Source organism: Schistocerca americana, chromosome 1 (genome assembly GCF_021461395.2).
Source record: "Schistocerca americana isolate TAMUIC-IGC-003095 chromosome 1, iqSchAmer2.1, whole genome shotgun sequence".
NCBI classification, from domain to species: domain Eukaryota; kingdom Metazoa; phylum Arthropoda; class Insecta; order Orthoptera; family Acrididae; genus Schistocerca; species Schistocerca americana.
The window spans coordinates 87,814,294-87,837,790 of record NC_060119.1 but is presented as its reverse complement, the minus strand read 5'-3'; the positions used below and the strand labels follow the sequence as shown (position 1 = coordinate 87,837,790).

Sequence of the window (23,497 nt, the reverse complement as noted above, 5' to 3'; positions counted from 1 at the left end):
CATCTCAAAACTGAATAAATTCAACAGTTGTACAGCTCGTTGCTGAAGATATCTTTACCAGCTAAATGTCCACACTGTAGCCATAGTCCCTGTCAATGATCTTTCGCATTCCATTCACTAGAGCAAAGCGATCCGCTTTTCCAAAATCTTTGCACAGAGAGTTCCTGAAACAACTGGCCGACCCCTGATCCACCATTAGGCCTACTACCTGACAGCAAGACTTTCCTATACTTTCCTACTTTTTTTGAAACCACTGGTTTCTACATCTATATGTAAAATGCCTGTGAAAAGTATGTTTTGCGTTGGCCATTCCTACCTTTTCGGGACATTCTTAGGTAGCGAAGCAAACCTGTTTTTTGAACCAGTGGCAAAGCTCTCTGATACTGCTCTCATCCTATGTGCCCTGTTTCCTGCTACCACTTCTCACATCTTGTTACCTTTCTCCTCCTCGTTAAGGTGTCTAGTTTTTTCTAATACTGTCAATCACTGTCTTATGGGCCCTATATCTTTCCTACTGTTCAGTAATTTTTTGTCTAGCGCACAGACACTCTAATACCATGGAAGATTCTCACTCGCATCACCACTTCCCTTGCTACTCAATTTCCCCCCACCCTCCACCCGGTGAAGGCATCAATAATAACAGCTTCACTGCACCTCAGAATTAACTTTTCTGTGACAATTCAAACAACTCACACTGGGACAGCTAATAAAAGTAAACTCTTAAACACTACTGTTACGCAATGAAGTTGTATGGGATGTGAGATACGCAGTTATCAAGTCACATGTTTTTCTTTCTGAAAGCTCCACCTTTCGTTGTCTGTTGGAATTCTTCGGTGGGTTAAATCTTTCCAGTCACATTCTTTTATTCCACTCTCAGCAGAATACATGTAATTTATAAACGAAAGATTTGGTTTTCCAATTAAGCCGCATCCGTATTGAGTTACCATTCACGGTAAAAAGTTTTATGCTTATACTGACTTATAGTTTCCATCGAATTACAAAGAAATACTGTTGTAAAACCTTCATGGTTTGGTGCAATTGGTTTTAGAGAACTTTACATTGGATCGCTTGATGAGCTGTTTACATTTCATGCGATATTTACATTACCTTGCTCGCGGAACTATTATATCTTTGAGTGATTGTTTATAAGCGTGTGTTTGACGTTATATGTCAGAGGTTAATTATTTTGAAGATCTGCATACTGTAGTGCGTTTGCCTACTATTTAGTTGAAATTTGGTACAGGAGTGAACTTTAATCCATTGTCTTCCTGCACAAATGTAAGCAGCGGCTTAATAATAAATGTGTAGTAGTTAAGCTGGTTGCATATTTAGAGTATGAGTGTGTTGTTTATTGTGAGACAAGTAATGCAGAAAGAGCTTTCGACTTATTTCGCAAGCTATTTTAATGATGTAGTTGTGAAATACGAGCATCAGCAGTTTTGTTACCACGTACATATTAGACTTACAGCCGATTTCTTGTTTCAGAATCAATGGCATCTTTAAATGCACCCAAAACAAACCAGACATCTACGGAAACTACGCTTCGTTCTCCTATAAAATTAGATTTCGATAATTTGAAAATTCCCAGCCCAATTGTTACAAGACGCACCAGAACGAACTCAACGTAAGTGTAAAATAACAAAGTTCTTGGTGTACTGTGTATTTGTTTTAGAATATAATTCACGATAGGCTATATTTGTCTTGCAGATCGGCAAGGGCTGGAGAAAAGCAGGAGTCGGGAAAAGTGAAAATGTTTTGCAGATCTAAGGGTCATGGCTTCATTACGCCCAATGACGGTGGAGAAGATATTTTTGTACATATTTCAGAGTAAGCATACAGAATTCTGAATATAATATTTCTTTCTTTTTATTAACTGGATTGATCGTGATGTTAATCATTTATTTATTCAGCCCGGAATCATCTCACAATGATGATAAGAGTTGTCATCATAACACAGTGAAAATAAATAACACATAATATGCATGCACATAGAATATAAGTGTGTTTTTATAAGGATATGACAGGTGGCCAGCTGTGGCTTGCTGATGGACCCATTCTAGCATTTGCATGAAATAATTTGGGAAAACCCAAATCAGGATAGCTGGATGGACGAACCCCCTCCATCCCTTCCCCAATAAGGGGGTAGTGCCTTAACAGCCACTCTGCCTCATTCGGTTGGCCATAGTGCTTGATCTTACTCGATTATTACCTACAGTAATAGTGCTTATACTGCTCGTATTTATTACTGGATTGCTCAGTATTTTTGATAAGCCATCACAGCTCAGAAGCTCGTGCTTTCTGATGGGCTCGAGTACAGTATGATGTCAAGAAATGGGCTGTTGGCTGTAGAAACAGTTACCCCAGTTCACAATATATTAAATCTATCCAATAATTCTTTAGCAATAAATGCAGTTTCATATCTGTTGTCAGTGTAGTATGACTGTTTTGCACCTTATGGGTAAGCATCTTCTTGTTCCTAGATATGTTTAAGAAGTAACCTGTTGCTGTGGTTCTTGGTTTGAATAGGGTTTTATAAAGTTCTCCAAATTAGTCTCTCCTATGCAAGCCTGTTGACTACTACTGCAATCTGTGCATGTTTGAACCTGTATTCCATGTTTATCCCTCGGTCTCACTGTACAGTATTAACCCCCTTTCCCCCTGCACCTCCTCCCATTCAATACAAATTGACTATTGCTTGATGCCTCAAAATGTGTCCTATCAACCGATCACTTCTTTTAGTTCTGCCATAAATTTTTGTCACCAGATGTATCGATTTAAGATCTAACTCTAAGCATTCGTTTATAGCATCACTTCACAAAAGCTGCTATTTTCTTCTTGGCTGAACTGCCTCTTGTACACGTTTCAATTTTCTAAAAGGCTACACTCTAGGAAAATACGCCGGCCGAAGTGGCCATGCGGTTCTAGGCGCTGCAGTCTGGAACCACGAGGCCACTACGGTCGCAGGTTCGAATCCTGCCTCGGGCATGGATGTGTGTGTTGTCCTTAGGTTAGTTAGGTTTAACTATTTCTAAGTTCTAGGGGACTAATAACCTCAGAAGTTGAGTCCCATAGTGCTCAGAGCCATTTGATCCATTTAGGAAAATACTTTCAAGAAAGGCTGCCTAATGCTTAAACTTATATTCAGTGTTGACAAATTCTTTTTCTTCAGAAATGCATTCCTTGCTATAACCAGCCTGCATTTTACATCTTTTCTACTGTGGCCATCATCAGTTATTTTGCTGCCCAAGTAACAAAACTCATCTACTGCTTTTGGTATTTCATTTTCTAATTCCCTCAGCATCATCTGATTTAATTTGACTACTCTCCATTACCCTTGTTACACTTTTGTTGAAGCTCATGTTATAATCTCTTTTCGCGACATTATCCATTCTGTTCAACTCTCCTTTCAAATAATTTTCACAGAATTACAATGTTATCACCAAAACTCAAAGTTTTCATTTCTTCTCCCTGAGCTTTAATTCCGTCTCCAAATTTCTCTTTGATTTCTTGTATTGCTTGCCATATATATTGAATGACTTCGGAGATAGGATACAACCCTGTGTCACTCTTGTCAGCTACTGGTACTGCTTCCATTTCAAGTCCTTAACCTCTTAAAAAGTGCTATCTGGTTTCTGTACAGTCTGTGTAGAACCTTTCGCTCCTTGTATTTTGCCACTATAGCTTTCAGAATTTCAGAGTGCGTTCAACAACATTGCAAAAATCTTTCAGTACATTTACAACTGCTATAAATGGAGGTTTGCCTATCTTTGAAGATAAGACATGGGGTCAGTATTGCCTTGCACATTCCTGTGTTTCATTGGAATATTCATACCTTTGAGCACGATTTCTTTAGAATTAGAATTATTACGTTATTAGAAGTCTGAGTGTATTTTGCGTGTCTCGTATAGCTTGCACACTAGGTGCAATAGTTGTCATGACTGGGTCTCACAAGTATCTCAGTAATTTTAAGGAATTTCATGACCCCAGGGACATTGTTTCAAGTTAGGTCTTTCAGTTATCTGTGAGATTGTTCTTGCAGTATCATATCTCTCATCACATCTACATCAGTATTTTTCCTTTCTATAATACTACCTTAAAGTTCATTTCCCTTTTAGACACACCCTATATATTCTTTTTAACTCTCCATCCTTTGCTTACACTCAAATCTTCTGATGTCAGACACTCAGGTCAGTACCAAATATTCTATGCCTATAGAGAATCAACCAAAACACCGATTTAGTTTGTGCTATGTGCTGTCATCCAGTAGAACATATGTAAACGATAATTAAAAGTAACACTAGAACTCTGTAGCAAAGGAAGAGCATATCTATGAGTGATAGTTTCATAGATCTCAAGTGAGAGAGTAGAGGAGTGTGAGGTCATTGTGCTAAAGGTCCCATGTTCAAACCCAATTGATGAAAATTTGCTATTACTGTTTGCACGTGGAACTCTTATATGGGAGGATATTTTGCTGACAAAATGGATTTATGACTGCTTTTAGACCCGCAGTGTCTACTTGTTCTCTGCCTTCAGGAAACAAAATAGCATCCTCACAACTGTTTTGAGCTTTCATGTTTCTTCTCTCATTTTTTCCAAGTTTATAGTGATGCTCTTTTCTCAGGCTGCTTTCACTTTGTTAGTTGAAAGTAGGAAACCTATAGAGTGGTGTTCTGTCGGACGTGTGCAACAGAACAGACACCACACATGATGAAACAGGTAGGCATTTGTAGTACCATGAAATAAACATAAACGTTCGGAACAGTAGAACAAAGGAACAATTGCATCACATATGTAGAAGTATCAGTACTCCCATTTCTAGCATGATACAGTAAAAAATAACACTTTGGGGTATGAATCCAGGAACCGTGGTATGACGACCTAGCACTCTGCCAACTTTGCCACAGAAGCTTTTCCTGTGGTCCGTAGTCCTAGTGTTACTTTGGTTTATTGTTTACATCCATTCTCTTGGACGATAGCTCGTAGTATGAACTAAATTCGAATTCTGGTTGATACTCCATTGACATAAAAAGTAAGGTGCTGATCTGAGTGTCTGACATCTGGAAGTGTGGGTGTTAGTACTGGCTTGCCATCCAAGCTCTTCATACTTATACATACAGTTGCTTTACTTTTCTCTGGAGGTCACTTTAATTCAGTGGTAAAATATGTGACTGTCGACTTTGTCATGCTGCTTACTGTAGTGATGTACTGAGAACATGAGCCAGAGACTATTTACAAGTGCATATGCATGGTTTTGTCATCAGCAACTGAAACAATACGTCTTTGAAGAAACTAAGACTGTATAATCAGAAATCTGTTTAAAACTGGTTGAAAATGATGAAGGTTGTGTGGAATGTAGCATATCCAATTTGTTTATACGCTCAGGTTATGTATAACTGCTGTCTCCCTTCAGTTACAAATACTTCCATTGTTGAGAATTATCATGCAAAGTAATTAACTTTCTGTGATAAAACTTTCTAGAGGAAATATCAAATGTTGGTGTCTGTTGTGGATATTATGTAGGTTCTAACACCGAGCAAGTGGACAATGTGGATATTTTCATAGAATATTCATGAGCATTGTGGATCTGCTGATGTGTGCGCCGTTAACTCCCCATGTATACCAAGGAGTAGATGCCTGTCACCCTGGGGCATAGGGACTCCCAGCAGTGGCCTTTGCTGTGGCTGTGTGGCTCTGAAGCATGGTATGTCATCTCTTGCTGGTGGTCCGCCGCCAGTAGTTTCTAAGTGGGCAAAGTCTAATTTCAGTGCTACGACATATGATGCCAAATCGTTCCCTCCCTGGCCACATCATGGGAGGAATGCCAGGCTAAGGATGGCAGTGAAGCTTATTCAGCCCGGTACCTCGTATGTACGAGAGTTGATGGGGAATCTTTTGTGTCCATGAAGCCTCAGTTTTTTGTGGAGCAGTTGGAGAACAAGTTTGGGAAGGTGGAGAGCTTGTCCAAAATGCGCTCTGGGTCAGTCCTGATAAAAACAGCATCCTCTGCCCAGTCACGGGCATTGCTCACTTGTGACAAGTTGGGTGATGTTTCTGTTACCATCACACCCATAAGAGCTTAAACAAAGTCCAGGGTATTATATTCCAGAGGAACCTTCTTTTTCAGTCTGATGACAAGCTGCGTGCCAATTTAGAGTGGTGAGGTGTTCATTTCGTCTGGCATGTCCATTGGGGTCTGAGGGATAATCAGGTTGCCACCGGTGCCTTCATCTTGGCCTTCGAAGGTGACACATTGCCCGAGAAGGTCGAGGTGATGGTCTACCGCTGTGACGTCGTGCCATATATCCCTCCCCCAATGCGGTGCTTTAAGTGCTGGAAGTTTGGCCATATGTCTTCCCACTGTACTTCCAGCGTCACATGTTGAGATTGTGGACGTCCATCACATCCCAATACTCCATGTGTCCTGCCTCCCATCTGTGTCAACTGTGGAGAGCATCATTCACCTTGATCTCCAGACGGCAGGATTTTACAGAAAGAGAGGAAAATCATGGAATATAAGACCCTGGACCGACTGATCTACACTGAGCCTAAGAGGAAATTTGAGCGCCTACATCCTGTGGCTATGACCACCTCTTATGCTGCCGCTACAAGAATAAGTGTCGCCCCATCAGTTCCTCGCATTCCTGACACCTCTCAGAACCAGAAGACTACACCTGCCACCTTGATGGTGGGGGGGCACTTCCCTCCCTATTGCTCCCGCACCAACTACTTTGGGAGCAACACACTCCCAACCATCGGGGATATCAGTTCCCACTTCTGAGCCGGAGAAGCGTAAATCTTCTTTGGCTTCGCACGAAAGAAAGGGGTCCCGTGGGTCCCTCCCTTCCCAGGTTTCTGCTAGTGGGAAAGAAGACAAACACCAGTGGCTAAAGAGCCCAAAAGCAGTTGGTCGTAGGGCTTCACGCTCACCCTCAGTCCCGGAGACTGAATCATTGAAATCCTCCCAGCCCGGGAAACCCAAGGAGCAGTGAGAGAAATCCAAAAAGAAGATCCCCGAGACCAAGGGAATGCGGTGGCATCCACACTACCGCTACCTACAAGCTCTACGTCTGTGGATGAGGTGGAGATTCTGATGTACGCTGAGGACCTAGATCTCGCCTGACCCTCAGACACAATGGATGTAGGCTGCTCAGGCAAAAAGTCGGTGGCAGCAGGTGACCCTGAGCATAAACTGCCTCATTGAATGTTCCATGCCTTCCCAGTCTCACGATGATGTTATCCTCCAGTGGAATTGCGGCAGTTTTTTCCACTGCCTGCCTGAGCTACAGCAACTGTTAAGCTTTACATCTGCTTTCTGCATTGCCCTCTAGGAAACCTAGCTCCTGGCATTGCAGACCCCTGCGCTCTGTGTCTTTAAGGGATACTACAGGAACTAGTGACTATAATCGAGTGTCAGGTGGAGTTTGCATTTATGTCCTAAATTCAGTCTGTAGTGAAACTGTGCCCCTTCAAACCCCTCTTGAAGCTGTGGCTGTCAGAATAAGGATGAAGCAGGAAATAACTGTCTGCAGTGTATATATTCCTCCAGATGGTCCAGTATCCCAGAATGTATTACTTGCACTGATTGACCAACTCCCTAAACCTTTCCTACTCTTGGGAGATTTTAACACCCATAACTCCTTGTTGGGTGGCACCGTGCTTACTGGCGAAGGCAGAGATGTCAAGAATTTACTGTCACAACTTGACATCTGCCTCTTAAATACTGGGGCTGCCACACATTTCAGTGTGGCTCATGGTAGTTATTCGGCCATGGAGTTATCAATTTGCAGCCCAGGACTTCTCCCATCTATCCACTGGAGAGCACATGATGACCTTTGTGGTAGTGACCACTTCCTCGTCTTCCTGTCACTGCTCCGGCGTCAGGCCCACAGACACCTGCCCACATGGGCTCTAAACAAGGAAGACTGGGAAACTTTCACCTCTGCTGTCACTTGACATGGATGGCTATCGGCCCATCAGCCTCACTGACATTCTTGTGTAAGCTGTTGGAACATATGGCGTGTTGGTGGTTGGGTAGTCCTGGAGTCACGTGGCCTACTGGCTCCATGTTAGGGCGGCTTCCACCACGACCGCTCTACCATTGATAATCTAGTGTCCCTTGAGTCTGCCATCCGAACAGCCTTTTCCAGACGACAACACCTGGTTGCCGTCTTCTTCGATTTACGAAAAGCGTGTGACACCACCTGGTAACATCATATCCATGCCACATTATACGAGTGGGGTCTCGGAGGCCCGCTCCCGATTTTTATCCAAAATTTCCTGTTGCGTCGTACTTTCCATGTCCAACTAGGTGCCTCCCATAGTTCCCCCATATCCAGGAGAATGAGGTCCCACAAGGCTCTATATTGAGTATCTCTCTATTTTTAGTGGCCATTAATGGTCTAGCAGCAGCAGCTATAGGGCCGTCCGTCTCACCTTCTCTGTATGCAGATGACTTCTGCATTTCATGCTGCTCCACCAGTACTGGTGTTGATGAGCGGCACCTACAGGGTGCCATCCACAAGGCGCAGTCATGGGCTCTAGCCCACGGTTTCCAGTTTTCAGCCACAAAGTCATGTGTCGTGCACTTCTGTTGGCTCCATACTGTTCATCCAGAACCAGAACTTCACCTTAATGACAATCCACTCACTGTAGTGGAGACATATTGATTCTTAGGACTGGTTTTCAATGCCCGATTGACTTGGCTTCCTCACCTTCGTCAGCGTATGCAGAAGTGCTGGCAGCACCTCAATGCCCTCTGCTGCCTGAGCATCACCAATTGGGGTGCAGATCGCTGTACGATGCTGCAGCTCTACAGAGCCCTTGTCCAATCCCGCCGTGACTATGGGACTCTGGTTTATGGTTCGGTGGCACCCTCAGCGTTGCATTTACTTGACCCAGTGCACCACCGTGGCGTTCGCCTAGCGACGGGAGCTTTTAGGACGAGTCCGATGACCAGCGTCTTTGTGGAGGCCAGAATCCCTCCATTGAAGATTAGGCATTCACAACTGCTCACCAGTTACGTTGCACACATTCATAGTTCTCCTGCGCACCCGAATTACCAACTCCTTTTCCCACCCGTGGCAGCCCATGTCCCACGTCGGCGGCCCGGGTCAAGGCTAACGATTGCGGTTCGCGTGCATCCTTTCTGTCTGAACTGGAGTCCTTCCTTTTACCTCCTATACATGAGGTCCATTCACGTACACCTCCACTATGTACACCTGGGCCGTGGCTTCGCCTGGACCTTTCACTTGGCCCTAAGGCCTCAGTTAACCCTGCAACTTTCCGCTCTGGATTCTCAACACTGGAGCCATGGAGTGGTTTACACTGATGGCTCAATGGCCGATGATCACGTTGGGCTTTGCCTATGCTCATGGCGGACATATAAGAGGTGTGACAATCAAGTAATGAGACTGATTTTTGTTGCAAGATGTGGCAACCCTGCAGGCTTGCATAGGCACAATATCTTTGACCTTGGTCTATAAGTTGCTTCTAGTACAAGCGGTACTTCGATGCAACTGCTCAGTCGTGAGGTGTACTGTAATAAGTTAACATGTATTTGTGTCTCTCGTCACGGAAATGGAACCGCATAGTATTGCGGAACGGTATGTCATTTCTTTTTGTGTTAAATTGGGTGAAAGCACGACGACAACTTACGGTAAGCTTCAGAACGCTTTTGGAGAGGAGGTTATGTCAAGAGCTCAAGTTTTTCATTGGCATAAAATGTTTAGTGAAGCCAGAACAAATGCTGAAGATGAAGACAGCAGTGGACGACCATCAACCTCACAGACGGATGTCAACTTGGCCAGGGTGCGTGAACTCTACGATCTTATCGAAGATTATCTGTGAAAATGATTGCATAAGAACTGAAAATCAGTCGAGAAACAGTTCATCTAATAATAAGTGAAGATCTTGGTTTGAGAAAGATTTGTGCAGAAATGTTTACCAAAAATCTCACACCACAACAGCGAGAAATACGGAAAAATGTGGCAGCTGATCTGTTAGAGCAAACGGAAATGAATCCAGAATTGTTGAGCCGTGTTATCACTGGTGATGAAAGTTGGTTTTTTTCAGTACGATCCAGAGACAAAACGCCAAAGTTCACAATGGTGCTTAAAGGGATCACCCAGATTTTAAAAAAGCTCTCATGTCAAAGTAAAAAGTGAAATGCATGCTTGTGTGCTTCTTTGATTCCAAGGGAATTGATCATAAAGAGTGAGTGCCTCCTGGACAGACCGTTAACCAATATTACTACAAAGAAATTTTAGAAAGACTTCGTAAAAGAGTTCTTCGTGTCTGTGCCAACATTGCTGATAATTGGATTCTGCATCATGATAATGTGCCATCCCATACTGCTCTGTCAGTACAGCAATTTTTAACCTCAAAACAAATTTCAGTACTACCACAGCCACCTTATTCACCAGATATCGCTCCGTCCGATTTTTTTGTGTTTCCAAGAGTCAAAACGGCGGTCAAAGGACACCATTTTCCAAGATGTCCAAAAAGCTGTGACGAGGGTCTTGGAGGATATTACAGAAGATGAGTTCCAGAAATGTTACCATCAATGGTATAAGTGCTGGATAAAGTGTGTGCAATCAGAAGGGAACTACTTTGAAGGAGACAACACTAAACTTGACTAAATTGGTAAGCAACTTTTTTTCACATCGGTCTCATTGCTTTATTGTCGCAGCTCGTAGAACAGCACTCCTTGCCCGATGGCTGCAGTGTTTTCACTGCAGAGCTGGCGGCCATATTTTGCGCTCTTGAGCACATCCGCTCATTCCCAGGCGAGTCATTTCTCATGTGTACTGACTCCTTGAGCGGCCTACAAGTTGTCAACCAGTGCTATCCTCGTCATCCTTTGGTAGCGACCATCCAGGAGTCCGTCTATGCCCTGGAATGGTCCAGTCATTCAGTGGTGTTTGTCTGGAGCCCAGGTCACATCGGAATCCCAGGCAATGACTTGTTGACAGGCTGACCAAATGGGTTACGCAGAAACCATCTCTCAACCTGACCTGCGTTCTGACTTATGCCGCAGGGTTTTTCAGCTTTGGGAGATGGAATGGCATAACAGTATGCACAACCAGCTGTGTATCATTAAGGAGATTATGAATTTGTGGAAGTCTTCCATGCAGGCCTCTCGCAGGGAATCAGTTATCCTCTGCCGGCTCTGCATTGGCCATGCTTGGGCGACCCATGGTTACCTCCTGTGCCGTCAAGACTCACCTCAGTGTCAGTGCGGCACCCAATTGACAGTGTCCCACCTTCTGGTACAGTGTCCCACATTGACTGCCCAGTGACAGAATCTTGGGTCACGGGACTCGTTGTCGCTAATTTTATCTGACAATGCCTCATTGGCTGATTTAGGTTTGTTTTATTCATGTGGGTGGGTTTTATCATTCAATCTGAGTTTTAGCACATGCCCTTTGCCCCTCTGTGTCCTCCACCCTAGTACTTTTAGAGTAGAGGTTTTAATGTGTTGCGGAGTGGCTGGCTTCTCCTTTTTATTCTCATGGTCAGCCAGCCATGGTAATCTGCTTAGTTGTTTTACTCTCTTCATCCCATTTCTTGTGTTTCTTTGGTTTTCTTGTCCCCCTTTTGTCCATTTACACATTGTTGCCTTTCATCGTTCTTGTGATTTTTCCTTTCATTCCGTTTTGTGTCGTCAGTCTTGTTTGTTTTATTTGGAACAAGGGACAGGTGACCTCGTAGTCTGGTCCCTTCCCCCCTCTTTTAGTCAAACCAACCAACTTTTGAACTTTTGCGAATATGTTCATCAAAATCTTACTTCATTGAACCACATTTGCCCTTAGAGGATTAGTATTCGTGTGTTAGGTATGGAGTTGGCGACATAGGGATTGCTGAGCTAGGGCCTGGTAAGCGATGCCAGTCTTCTGTCACCGCAAGCTCTGAGCATGGTTCAGCAACCGTTGTGCGACACAGTGGTACAGTGTTGTGTGTCGCAGGGACTGGGGATCTTGGCTTGAGCACCTGGATCCTGAGGATGGTAAAAACCTCTATTAAAAAAAAGCCTCCTTAGTGCCCATACGCACTCTTATTCTCACCTTTGATAGAGCAATGCTTCTGTCCAAGATCAAAGCAGGCTATGAAGTTATCACAGTCCGACTGTATGTTCCGAACCTGATGTGCTGCTACCAGTGTAATCGTTTCAACAACAGTTGAATGTCTTGTTGACACCCAGCCAACTGTGTACGCTGTGGTAGCAATGTGCACGAGGGAAATTTTCTGCCTCCTTCACCCCATTTTGTCAACTACAGTGGCGACCGTGCTGCCTCCTTTTGAGATTTTCCCATGTATCTTGATGCGCTGCCTGTCCAGGAGATGCAGGTAAAGCAAAAAGTGCCTTACCCGGTCACTCGTGAGTTATTGGCTAGTCACAAACCCTGTGTTCTCCCATCTGGCATTTACAGTATTGTTCTTGCTACATCTCGCTCCATGAAGGACATGGCGACGCATACATGCGACCTCAAATTTAGCTCTGAGGTTGTGAAATCGCCCAATGTCATGGTAGCATTGCTGTCTTTTCGTCCTGCTTTGCAATGAGCCACCAGACACTTGTCTCACAGGGTGAAGTCACCAGCTACACAACCGGCAGACCAGAAAGGACAGAAGGAATACTCCTGTGAAGACTTCAAACATCCCTCCATCCAGTCTTCCTCTGCTACCCGGAATGCCTTCGAAGAAGTCAAACAAAGGCAAATTATCTTCACCTTTGCTGATTCGAAGATCCTCTTTGATGGTGTCACCACGTGATAACCTTGCCCGGCTGGCACCCGTGACACCGGTGCGTTGGACTCCGAGGGCCGACAGCAGAAGAAAACCGATGCTTCTGTGGACCTCATGGAGCAGGATCCTGTGTGCCATGTAGCAGTGAGCTGGCACTCAGCAGCCACTGAGGTGACATCCCTTCATTTTTTCCTCATCATGACTTTCCAAAGGAACATCAGAGGCCTTTGATCCCACAAAATGGATTTACGGCAGCTTTTAGACTCACGATGTTTACTTGTTCTCTGCCTTTAGGAAATAAAATTGCGTCCTCACAAATGCTTTGAGGTTTTGTGTTTCTTCTTGGTCCATTTTGACCTTCCCCCTGAGATTGGCATTCCATGTCATGGCAGAGTCATGCTGCTCATACGGGATGATGTCACAGTCAACCCATCTCTCTGACTGTCCGTCTTCAGGTTGTTGCAGTTCACCCTTTCCTTCCTCACTTGACCTTCTCCCTTTGTACCGTTTACATCCCTTCATCATTTGATCAGCCTGACAGCTCCTGCCTTAACAGAGGAGCACCCATGTTCCTTCAGATTCTTCGCACACCTATTCCCATTTGGCCCTATCCTTCTGCACTGCCCAACTTGCACATTGTCTCAAGTGGTCTGCTCTCTCTGACACATACTTGAGTGACCATGTCCTGTGTGCTATTAGTTTGCTGACTCCTACCCCACCTACATGCACACCTTAATGGCAGCTTACTAAGACTGACCGGAGGCTTTACTCCTCCCTGGTGATCTTCAGTGAACAAGATTTCCCCAGTTGCTGCTGCAGAACATTCCATTCCTTGTACTTCTTCTTTACCATGCCGTGTCCTGTTCCCTTGGTGGACTGAAGCCTGCTGCGATGCATTTAGCTTCCAGAGACATACTTTCCGTGTTTTTAATCATCATCCTACAGTGGCAAACTGCATTCATTATAAATAGATGTGTGCACAATGACGTCGCGTTCTTGAGGATAGCAAAAAAGCTAGCTGGTTTTCATTCACTAGTTCTTTTAACAGTTCCACTCCCTCCTCCGTCATGTGGGCCAACCTCCAATGGCTCTCTGGGACCCAGATCCATTTGCCAATTTCTGGCCTGACAGCAGCAAATGATGTCATCATGGACCCTATTTCTATCTCCAGCATCTTGGGCGGCCATTTTGTGGAAATTTCAAGCTCCTCCCACTATCACCCTACCTTCCTCCATCGGAAATGAGTGGGGGAGGCTTGGGCAATACCCTTCTCTTCTCAGAATTGTGAGTGTTACAATGCCGTGTGGCAGCCTGTGTTCACCTTGGCCTACATTAGCTTCCCAAGGACAGTACACCAGCTTCGCTCTGTGGCCTTCAGATTCATAACCTTCACATGGAACTTTGCAATAGTACCTTCGTGTACACCGATGGCACTCAGACTAACCGTGGTGTCGGGTGTGCCTTCATCATCGGCGCCGACGTTTGTCAGTATCAGCTTTCAGAACACTGCTCAGTATTTATGCAGAGTTCTTTGCATCGTATAAAAGGCATGCAGTACATTCGGCCTCTGTGTGCTGCACACCGTCTGTCTCTCAGTGCAACAGGTCCAGGAAAGCTGTCACTTTCTCACCGTCGATGTAGCCACTGTGATGTTCATGTGAGTTCCTAGTCACATTGTTCTGACATGAAACGATGCTGCTGACACTTCTGCCAAGGCAGCAGTCCTTGTTCCTAAGACTGCTAGTTTTTACATTCCCTGCGATGATCTCTGTGTTACCATCTGTCAGCGGGTGGTGTCACTTTGGCATCACCACTGATCCTCTCTTCATGGGAACAAGCTCCAGATTATTAAGTCCCTCCCAGCAGCTTGGGCAACCTCCCCTTGGCTCTCTTGCCATGAGGAGGTCATTTTAACTAGGTTGCATATTGGGCACTGAATTTTTAGCCATCACCATTTGTTAAGTGGTGCTCTCCTGCCACTCTGTTCGCATTGGGCCCAACCTTTGCCAGACGGAATGCCCTTTTTTTAACTCCTTTACATTCTCGTTTGTGTTTGCCATCTGAATTATCGGCCATTTTAGCAAACAATGTGTGGGCTGTTGACCACATTTAACTTTTTGTCTGTCGTAGCAATATGACAAAGGCCATTTAATTTTTAGTTCTGGACCTCAGTTTCTCTATGGCACATTTTATAGATCTTTACTCCTGTCCCTGTTTTTAGCTGTCTTGTCTTCCGTCGATTGGGATTGACTTGTAGTCATTTTTAATTCCTCTCTGTCTTTGTGTTTTACAGTTTTGACACGGGCACTTATGATCGTTGTTGTTTTTGTGCCCTAAAACAAAAACAAACATACAAAGAAACACTATAGTGTTGAAAAGAGTCCATTTGTAGAATGAAATTTTCACACTACAGCGGAGTGTGCACTGATATGAAACTTCCTGGCAGATTAAAACTGTGTGTCGGACCGAGACTCGAACTTGAGACCTTTACCTTTTGCGGGCAAGTGCTCTACCAACTGAGCTACAACAGTACAGATATTGCCAAAACACTTCTAGAAAGGAAAACAAGAGTTTGTGGTGCAGTATGAATCATAGAGGTCTCCGTCAGTGTCTGTCTAAAAACAACAGGCAAATCTCTAAAGAAAGGTGACACTAAATTACAAAGACACAGTGCCATTTTGCTGCAGAAATGGAAAGGGTGACTTCATCTCAAATCATACAGAAAGTATTTTTATTTCATCTTAATTTTTGAAAATGGTAAGGCCCTTTGAAAACTGGATATTTTCTAAATAACTCTTAGAACAGTAGAGAACAAAAAAATATATAACTAACAAACAAAAAGTACTGGAGACCTGGCAGATGTTTTGCATTAAAGCTCCCTCTGAACTGAAATCTAGTTGATACCCGCCCATTTATGGGCTTCCTTTAACTTACAAATTCAACATGAAAATATGAAATTTAGGTTAATTTTTCCAATTAAAAAAATGTTTTATTTTCTAATTTGGAAAGTCACAGAACACTGTCTTTTCTGTCATATTACCAGATACTACTGATTTAAATATAAACAGTATCTTCTGTGTTCCAGCTATCTGTAGTATGTAAATATTTATGACTAAAAATGTAAAAAATTGCATATTTACAAGTTTTTATGAATTATTTATTCAAAAACACCCATCTGAAAACTTTTAGAGTTACACAAAATATTGGTTGGTTAATAAGCTAGTAGTCAGTGCAAACACAGTGGGCAATATTTTTCTGTGTTAAGGGTTAAATTTTTTTAACATTCTGCATATTTCACATCACTGAATTTCTAGTGTAAACTATGCATGTTAGCAACACTGTTTCCAGCACTCTTCTGTTTGTAACAAATGAGTGAGAACATCCACTATTCTGCATTGAGTTTTGTGTTTAGTTTGAACTTTTTGTCAGATGCAATGTCAGGGAGGAAATACAGTATAGTGAAAGAATGAGGTGTGTGGACTATGAAAAAAGACACAAGAAAATGGTGTTTAAGAAAAGTGAAAAACACAGTTGTTGGAAATCTGTCAGAGGTATTGCAGAATTATCTTGGTTCTCAAGTAATGGTATTAGCATCACATCCATTGTGCAAGAATTGCTGCACTCACTACAAGATGAAATTTAGTGACAATCCACCTGAATGATCACAATCACTCGAATGTGAAACTGCAGAAGACAGTGCAGATGTTTATATTCCTGGGTGTGAAGTAGTTGATGGGTTGAATGTTAGCATTTCTGCTGTAGCCCCTACTACATCCCTCCTTAAATGTCCAGGAAAGGCAAGCACAAGAAGATAACAGTATGTAAAAAGAAAAGTGGGAGAAATAGAAAAAAGTTTTACACAAGCAACATCTTCAAAATTCTGTGAAGTGTATAATGCAGATGCATGTGTGGTGCAGAACCCGAAAACTGTGATATGTGCTTGAAATGTGATGTATCATTTCAAAAACTAAATACTCCTATCTCAGCAGCCACCTATACTGAGAAGGTACAGTTACTGACACGGATACCAGGTAGCTACTCTGTGATACTGGTACCAGGTAGCTCTAAGCAGCAGATAGAGGAATACATACCCATTTCCTCACATGATTTGATTTCAAAAGCTCTTAAAATAAAGAATGAGAAAGGTATTTGGGCATGTCCAGATTTTTACTGTTGGCATCCGTTGCAAGATGATACGCTTACTGTTGATCAGGAATATTGCTTAAGTGATGACAATGATGGTAGCAGGCAAAGTCCTAATCAGGCTATGTTATCTCTGTTAGTGAAAATGGTGAAAAAGTGAAAAGGTAAAAAGATATATGACAAGATCAATAAGAGAAGGATATATCCCAATGAAAAAGGAAAACCCAAATTCAAAAACTGGTCTCTCAAAATTCTACTCCTTATGACCAAAATGGATAAAATGTCAGCCAGTGGAAGAAGCATGCAAATATATTTACTGCACTACTTTGAAACTTGTTTGTTTTGCCATAAGCAGTGCCACAAGAAAGAAGTACACAGAGATGGACCTGATGCTTTCGTGTGTATGTCAAGAGCTGCAAGATAAATGCTGGTTTCGGGTGTGTGCAATGTGTCCTGGTGCTGATGACTGTGGAAGCAATACACCTCCAGGATACAGACGATGACGCAACATACACATTATGGGAAGGAGGAGAGTTGGTGAAGAAGACAGCAGAGCCACAGAAGTTTGTTACAGAGGTTAGGCATTGGGTCATGAAAGGAACAGTTCACCACCATACCCGGAGGATGCAGACACAGGCCATAGCAGAAATAAAATCAGCCATATCCCAGAATACTGACACATTAGTTCTTCATTTCAACTTTGCTGAGAACCAGCCTGTTGCCTTTCAGAACAAAATTCAAAGTTTACACTGGCACACATCACAGGTATCAGTATCCACGAGTGTTGCTCACTTCTTTGGAACGTCACACTGTTTTGCTATTGTCAGTGATGATCTCGTACACAACAGTGCACATTCATGCTACACTGTCAGTATGAAATTGATGACACAGCATCTAGAGAGGCCATGCATTTCCTATACACGTGTATGTGACTGATGGTGCAGCATCTCATTTTAAAAACAGCTTTCAGCTGATGAGCTTGGTCAACACTGTAGTACAGGAATTAACACAAAAAATGGATATTTTCTACAACAGGTCATGCAAAAAGTGCACGTGATTGGGTAGGAGGTCTCTGTAAATATCTTGCAACAAGATTTAATGTACAGCACGAAGCTGTTGATGCTATAAGAAATGTTACTGGATTTGTACACACCATATCAACAACAGTAATGAACATGAAACTCTTAATTCTAAATGAAAATACATTAAGGGAATTCCATTTGAAAAAGACAAAGGAGTGGTCTGCTATGAAGTCTGTGGTACAAATTCAATCAAGTCACTACTGTGTTGCATCCCGGAGTGGCACATACATAGAAAGAATGATTCTTCACGAAATGCAGCCTGTTACTGTATGAGAAATGTAGAGACCACAGTATACTTTAGAAGACTTTACAGTGAGCCACTTCGTTTCTTTTGTGTATGACAGTCAGTGATGGGTGGGCCAGATAAGTGTGTGTCATGAGTTGAAAGATATAACTGTCTCTTTTATGACACCTCGTGGTCCTGCTAATGCTTTCAAATGACCATTATCAAAAGATCAGTGTGCAGTTTCCATTTTCCAAGTACTACTATTGTTGGAACATTCTTTTCTGTGTGCAAATTCAGCTCAGCTATACAAGCTTGATGAGAAACAGATGAAAAAAAACAAATGGACTCTGAAACTTCCTGGCAGATTAAAACTGTGTGTCGGGCCGAGACTCGAACTTTCATTCTACAAATGGACTCTTAATAAAATTGGTGCCACACGCCAAGGTGAGGTGAAAGTACAGAGAGAATAGCATTTTTCTTCCTTCTAGATCGGATATATATCCACTTACACTTTTGCACACTATGTGAACAAGCAAGCCAATCTGATAAGTTTTCTGGACTTATATGTTCAGAAAAGAAGCTGTCCTCTCCATGGTATCATTGCGTCATCAAGAGAAGGCTCCTATTCAGGTTTGTATACGGTCTGAAATTTATCTAAGACATACTTTGGCACAGGTTCAACTTTGTAGAGTCTGGTTTCCTGACCGCTCTGTAAGGAATTCATATCTGCTCAAATTGATCTCTGCTCATTAGCTTGCCAAAAATCAGTACATCTACTAGAGGATCTGTTGACCAATAGTCCTTCAAATGATCTTTTTTTTTTATTTGCCCCATAAGATAATCGTGCCCAGAAATTTTTTAAGTTCAGTAGCAGCGATATTTATAGTTTTGGGAGACTTGGGAGATCCTTTATAATGGTTTTTGTTTTGTTTTTAATGCATGTTTGATTGTACTAACATCTGATCGAAAGTTCATCCCCTGGAAATAGTTCCATGGTGCTTATAAGGCTATTGATATCATTGGAAGGGTTTTTACCCTTGGAATGCCTCTAAATGTTTCTAACATAATGATTTTGTCCTTTGTCAGCCAACTTTCACTGTCAGAAGCTTCATCACCTAAATCGTTCACACTTATCACAGTTTGGTCGATTATAGCTATGTTGTTTTCTTCTTCACTTCTACCACCACTGTCAGTAAGATCGTAAGAATAACTTGGAACATCAGAACAATTGTCCACAAACAGTTCAGCAAGAATCTCTCTTTCCGTCAACTTTTTGTGTCGTACCACACAAGGCAACAACTACAGTACTGTCTATTTCGTGGTACTGATTGTTGGCGGTAAAACAAAAGATAAAAAGTAGTTCATACTGTTGTTCACCACATTGAACCCTCCAATTCATATATAACTTTTTGTTAAATTGAAGTAGTTACTGGCATGAGCAACAGCTCTCAGAAAATCCCTGCAGAACGAAAAATGTTAATTTACGTGATCCGTTCTCAACAGTTGGACATGGAAACATGCAAATTTACGTGAGCCATATGCAATGTGTTAAAAACCGTCAAATGCATGCAAAATGGAGACCCTGTTGGTAGAAATCTCTAATTCCTAACAAAGAGTTGTAATTGACATTCTCTGTAAAGAACTGAAAGCTGAGTGGTCCCAAGAAGGCATTGCTGATGTGTAAAAATAATGAAAAGGATAGATGGTGATATAGTGGAATCAGACTTGTTTAGACTGACTTTCAGCAGTCCAAAGCTACCAGAGCAGGTTGAGGCCGCTTTCCTTCGCCTCAGTGTGCAGCCTTATTTCCCCAACCCAGTGTGCTGTTTTACACTCCAGCTCTTTTGGCAGCACCTTAGGTTGTGAGGGAGAAGCCACTTGTGGCAAATGTGGTAAGGCTGCCTGTTAGGGAATTGGTTGTTGTTCTTCTCTGAAGTGTGTAAACTGCTCTGAGGATCACCCTGTCTGGGGTCTGCAGTGTCTTCATTAAAGAAAAGAAGACACAGAAGATAAAAACAATGTATTTCGTAAGGCAAAGCCGAAAAGATCTACAAGGCCATGCAACCCCTGAAGTTTGCTACCTCTTTTGCGTCTGGTCTTAAACAGCTAATTCAGATGACCAATGCTGCTACACAGAAGGTGGTTGTTTGTGTTAGCACTAGAACCTGCATTTGTTAATGCACTTGTGCTGTGGTAGTTCCTTCAAAACCTGTACCAGCTCCTCCCAGAACATTGTACTAGGCCATGGTTGCCAGCATTGCAGAGCTCCCTGCTCCTCCAAAGGTTCAGATTGGTCCATTGTCCAGTGCTGCCACTACCACCTCTTGTGGCTGTGGCTCTGAAACCTCCACAGGCAAAAAACTAATGTCTAAGACAAAGAATCAGCTGCCAATGGAGACAGGAAGCAAGCAGTCTGACAATATCAACATCTGTCTGTGACATCTGTCATGACTCATCTACGGAGCTGATGGACCTTGATATTGACCTGGGGCACACATCTGGCCCCACCCACTACGGACTAACCTACATGACTGAAAGACAGGATGAAAGTGCAAGTCCCAAAATAGATGGCTTCCATATTACAGTGGAACATTAACAGGTTCAAGACACATGTGGATAAACTGAAACTGGTAGCACAGGAACTTCCCTTCTGCTTGTATTTGCAGGAAATGCATTTTAAAGTGTCTGACGCCCTTGTGCTTTGGGGCTATACATCCCATCACAAGGTTGACCTGATGCGAAAGGGCCAAGGAAGGGGTCACGTTGTTTGTCGATAACGCACCCCATGCCTCTGCTCTCCCCGTAGCTATTAACCTGCAAGTGGTTGCTGTTGAAATTCGTGTGTGTCGGAGGACCACTGTTTGCTTGCTATATTTACTCTCACACAAGGTGACTGACTCTAAGGCTGTAACAGATCTTAAAGATCATTTCTCGTACTGAGAGGTCCCAATGCCCATAGTGCATTATGGGGCTCGAGCTATACTTGTACTGGGGGTCATGTCTTAGAGAACCTCATGATGTCCTAGGAGCTGTGCATTCTCTATGTGTACAGCTCCACTCATTTCCCAGCTGCTACTGGATTGTCCTCTGCCATCAATCTCTCTTTCTGCTCTCCCACTGTTCCATACTCTGCTGAGTTGGAAGCAATTGATGATCTTCATTCCAGTGACCACTTACCATTGTGGATCCACTGGGTGGAGCATTACGTGAACAGAAGCCACCAAAATGTGGATGGTCAGCAGGGTTAACTGGATACTGTGTTTGAACACCACAAGTCTCCAAGAGTGGGTGGCCCACTTTACATGAGTGATCCATCATACTGCTGACATATCCATTCCAAAATCCCCAGGTCATCTTAGGAGGCAACTTGTACCTTGGTGGACTGATGAGTGCTGCTCAGCAGTCCATGATAGGTGTGTGGCTCTTCAACTGTTGAAGTACCGCCCAGCAGTATGCAACCTCTCAGCTTTTTGGATCACGAGAGCCAAGGCTCAATGTGTAATTAAGGTGAGCAAGAAAAGGTCATGGCAAGCATTCCTGAACACCATCAACTGTTCAACTTGTTCCACAAGAGTACAGGAAGCCATCAGTAAGACTTCCGGTAAACTCAGTCATTTATCAGTAGCAACAGTGTGGAAACAAGTGTTTTCAAACTATGCCCGGAGACATTGTTCAGACGATGACAGAGCATTTTGCAAAGACTACTGCCAATGCCAGCCAGGATCAGATGTTTAGAATTCTGTTGGGCTCTAGGAGGTGGTTGTGGAAATAGAAGAGCAGTCAGAGAGTTTATCATAACAGTGACGACATATATTAAACAGCACAATCTCTGCAACTGAAATTCGATGTCATATTATTATCAGTTGAAACGGTTTTTCTAACAAAGAAGCAAAAATTATTGAAAATAAATTTTTTAAGATATTGAGTGCTGCTTGTAAACAATGGGGGATGAAATAGCCTTTTTGTTGTATTAGTATTCAGCACACACAAAGTACAAGAATAAGCAACTTTCATTAAAAATTTTTTTTAATTTTTGATGAATGTAATTTAGTAGAAATTGCTTTTAATATGTTCTCTTTGTTTATATTCCAGTGTTGAAGGGGAATTTGTGCCACTGCCAGGGGATGAGGTTCAGTACCGGCTATGCCCCATTCCTCCAAAGTTTGAAAAATTTCAAGCAGTACATGTTCATATTGTTAACTTGACACCTGAAGTTCATGTGAGGTGGGATTGTAATGTTTGTGAAGATCACAGTGATCATAAGTAATAATTTAATCATGAGTTTTATCTGTAGAAAATGAACAACTTTGTAATGGTACTAGAGATGTGTTTTGTTTGCCTCAATTTTATGGCCACTGATTACACCAGATAGTTTGCTGTATTACTTCCAAAAATTTTCCAGAGATTTGTGAATTGTCTACTTACTGTTTTCAAATATAAGTGTTAGTATGTGGGGGTGAGAATAAGATGATGATCAGAATTAAATATCCATATTTTGCTGGATTTCTGATATAATAAATACACAAATATTATGCAGTGATATGTCAGTGTTTATATTGGTGCTCATATTGTGTTGATTTTTACTAGAGGTTTTGTGGGCAGCATAAATTTATTTTATAAGGGAATGTCGAATATATCTTATAATAGTTCATTTTACCAGTGCTGTTTAATACATATGTTTGCTCATTTGTGACATCAGTGTAAGTTATTACTCTCTTTTTCGTGGACATCTGCAGTGAGATATCAGTGTTTGTCAGTTTTGTACTTCAGTGCTTAAGAACTATTTCCCACAAGACAGCTTGTCAATGAAGATTATATTTCAATAATTCATTACTAGAATTAAAGATTGTGATACAAGACTAACTGGGTTGTTACTGCTTGTATCAGTACTAAGTAGCTGATTAGTCAAAATTGCCTGAAGTGAGAGGACTCCAACTAAAATGTCATTTTGTAGTTGTTTTTATTAAATACTTACATAAAAATAGAAAGTAGCTAATTTAATTTATTTCTTTTGGCATTTTAGAGCAGTGTAAGAAGTTTGTTAAACATTACAGAAACATACATTGTCGATTTATGAACAAAAATTACAGCTCCACAGATTTTTTTCCTTCTGTTGCTCTAACTGTCTGCCCTTCTTTCGTACCTCTCCTCCCACCATCTTCTCCTATTTTCCTCCCCCCCCCCCCCCCCCCCCCCCCACTTCACGTCATGTACAAAATGACATACACCCATGCTTTAGTTTTGATAGATACATATGCGAAACCTTTTTTAAAATGAAATTTTGGTTGCAAGGGACAACAAG

General features: G+C 42.4%; 1 protein-coding gene across 1 annotated transcript; it reads left to right on the top strand.

Moving 5' to 3' along the window:
- Window positions 1–725: 725 nt before the first annotated feature.
- Window positions 726–23,054, top strand: LOC124621066 (cold shock domain-containing protein CG9705). Its single transcript, XM_047147114.1, has 4 exons — window positions 726–833; window positions 1,486–1,624; window positions 1,708–1,827; window positions 22,288–23,054. Exons 2-4 carry the CDS (start codon window positions 1,491–1,493, stop codon window positions 22,460–22,462), a joined length of 429 nt encoding a protein of 142 aa, XP_047003070.1. The 5' UTR covers window positions 726–833; window positions 1,486–1,490; the 3' UTR covers window positions 22,463–23,054.
- Window positions 23,055–23,497: the final 443 nt, after the last annotated feature.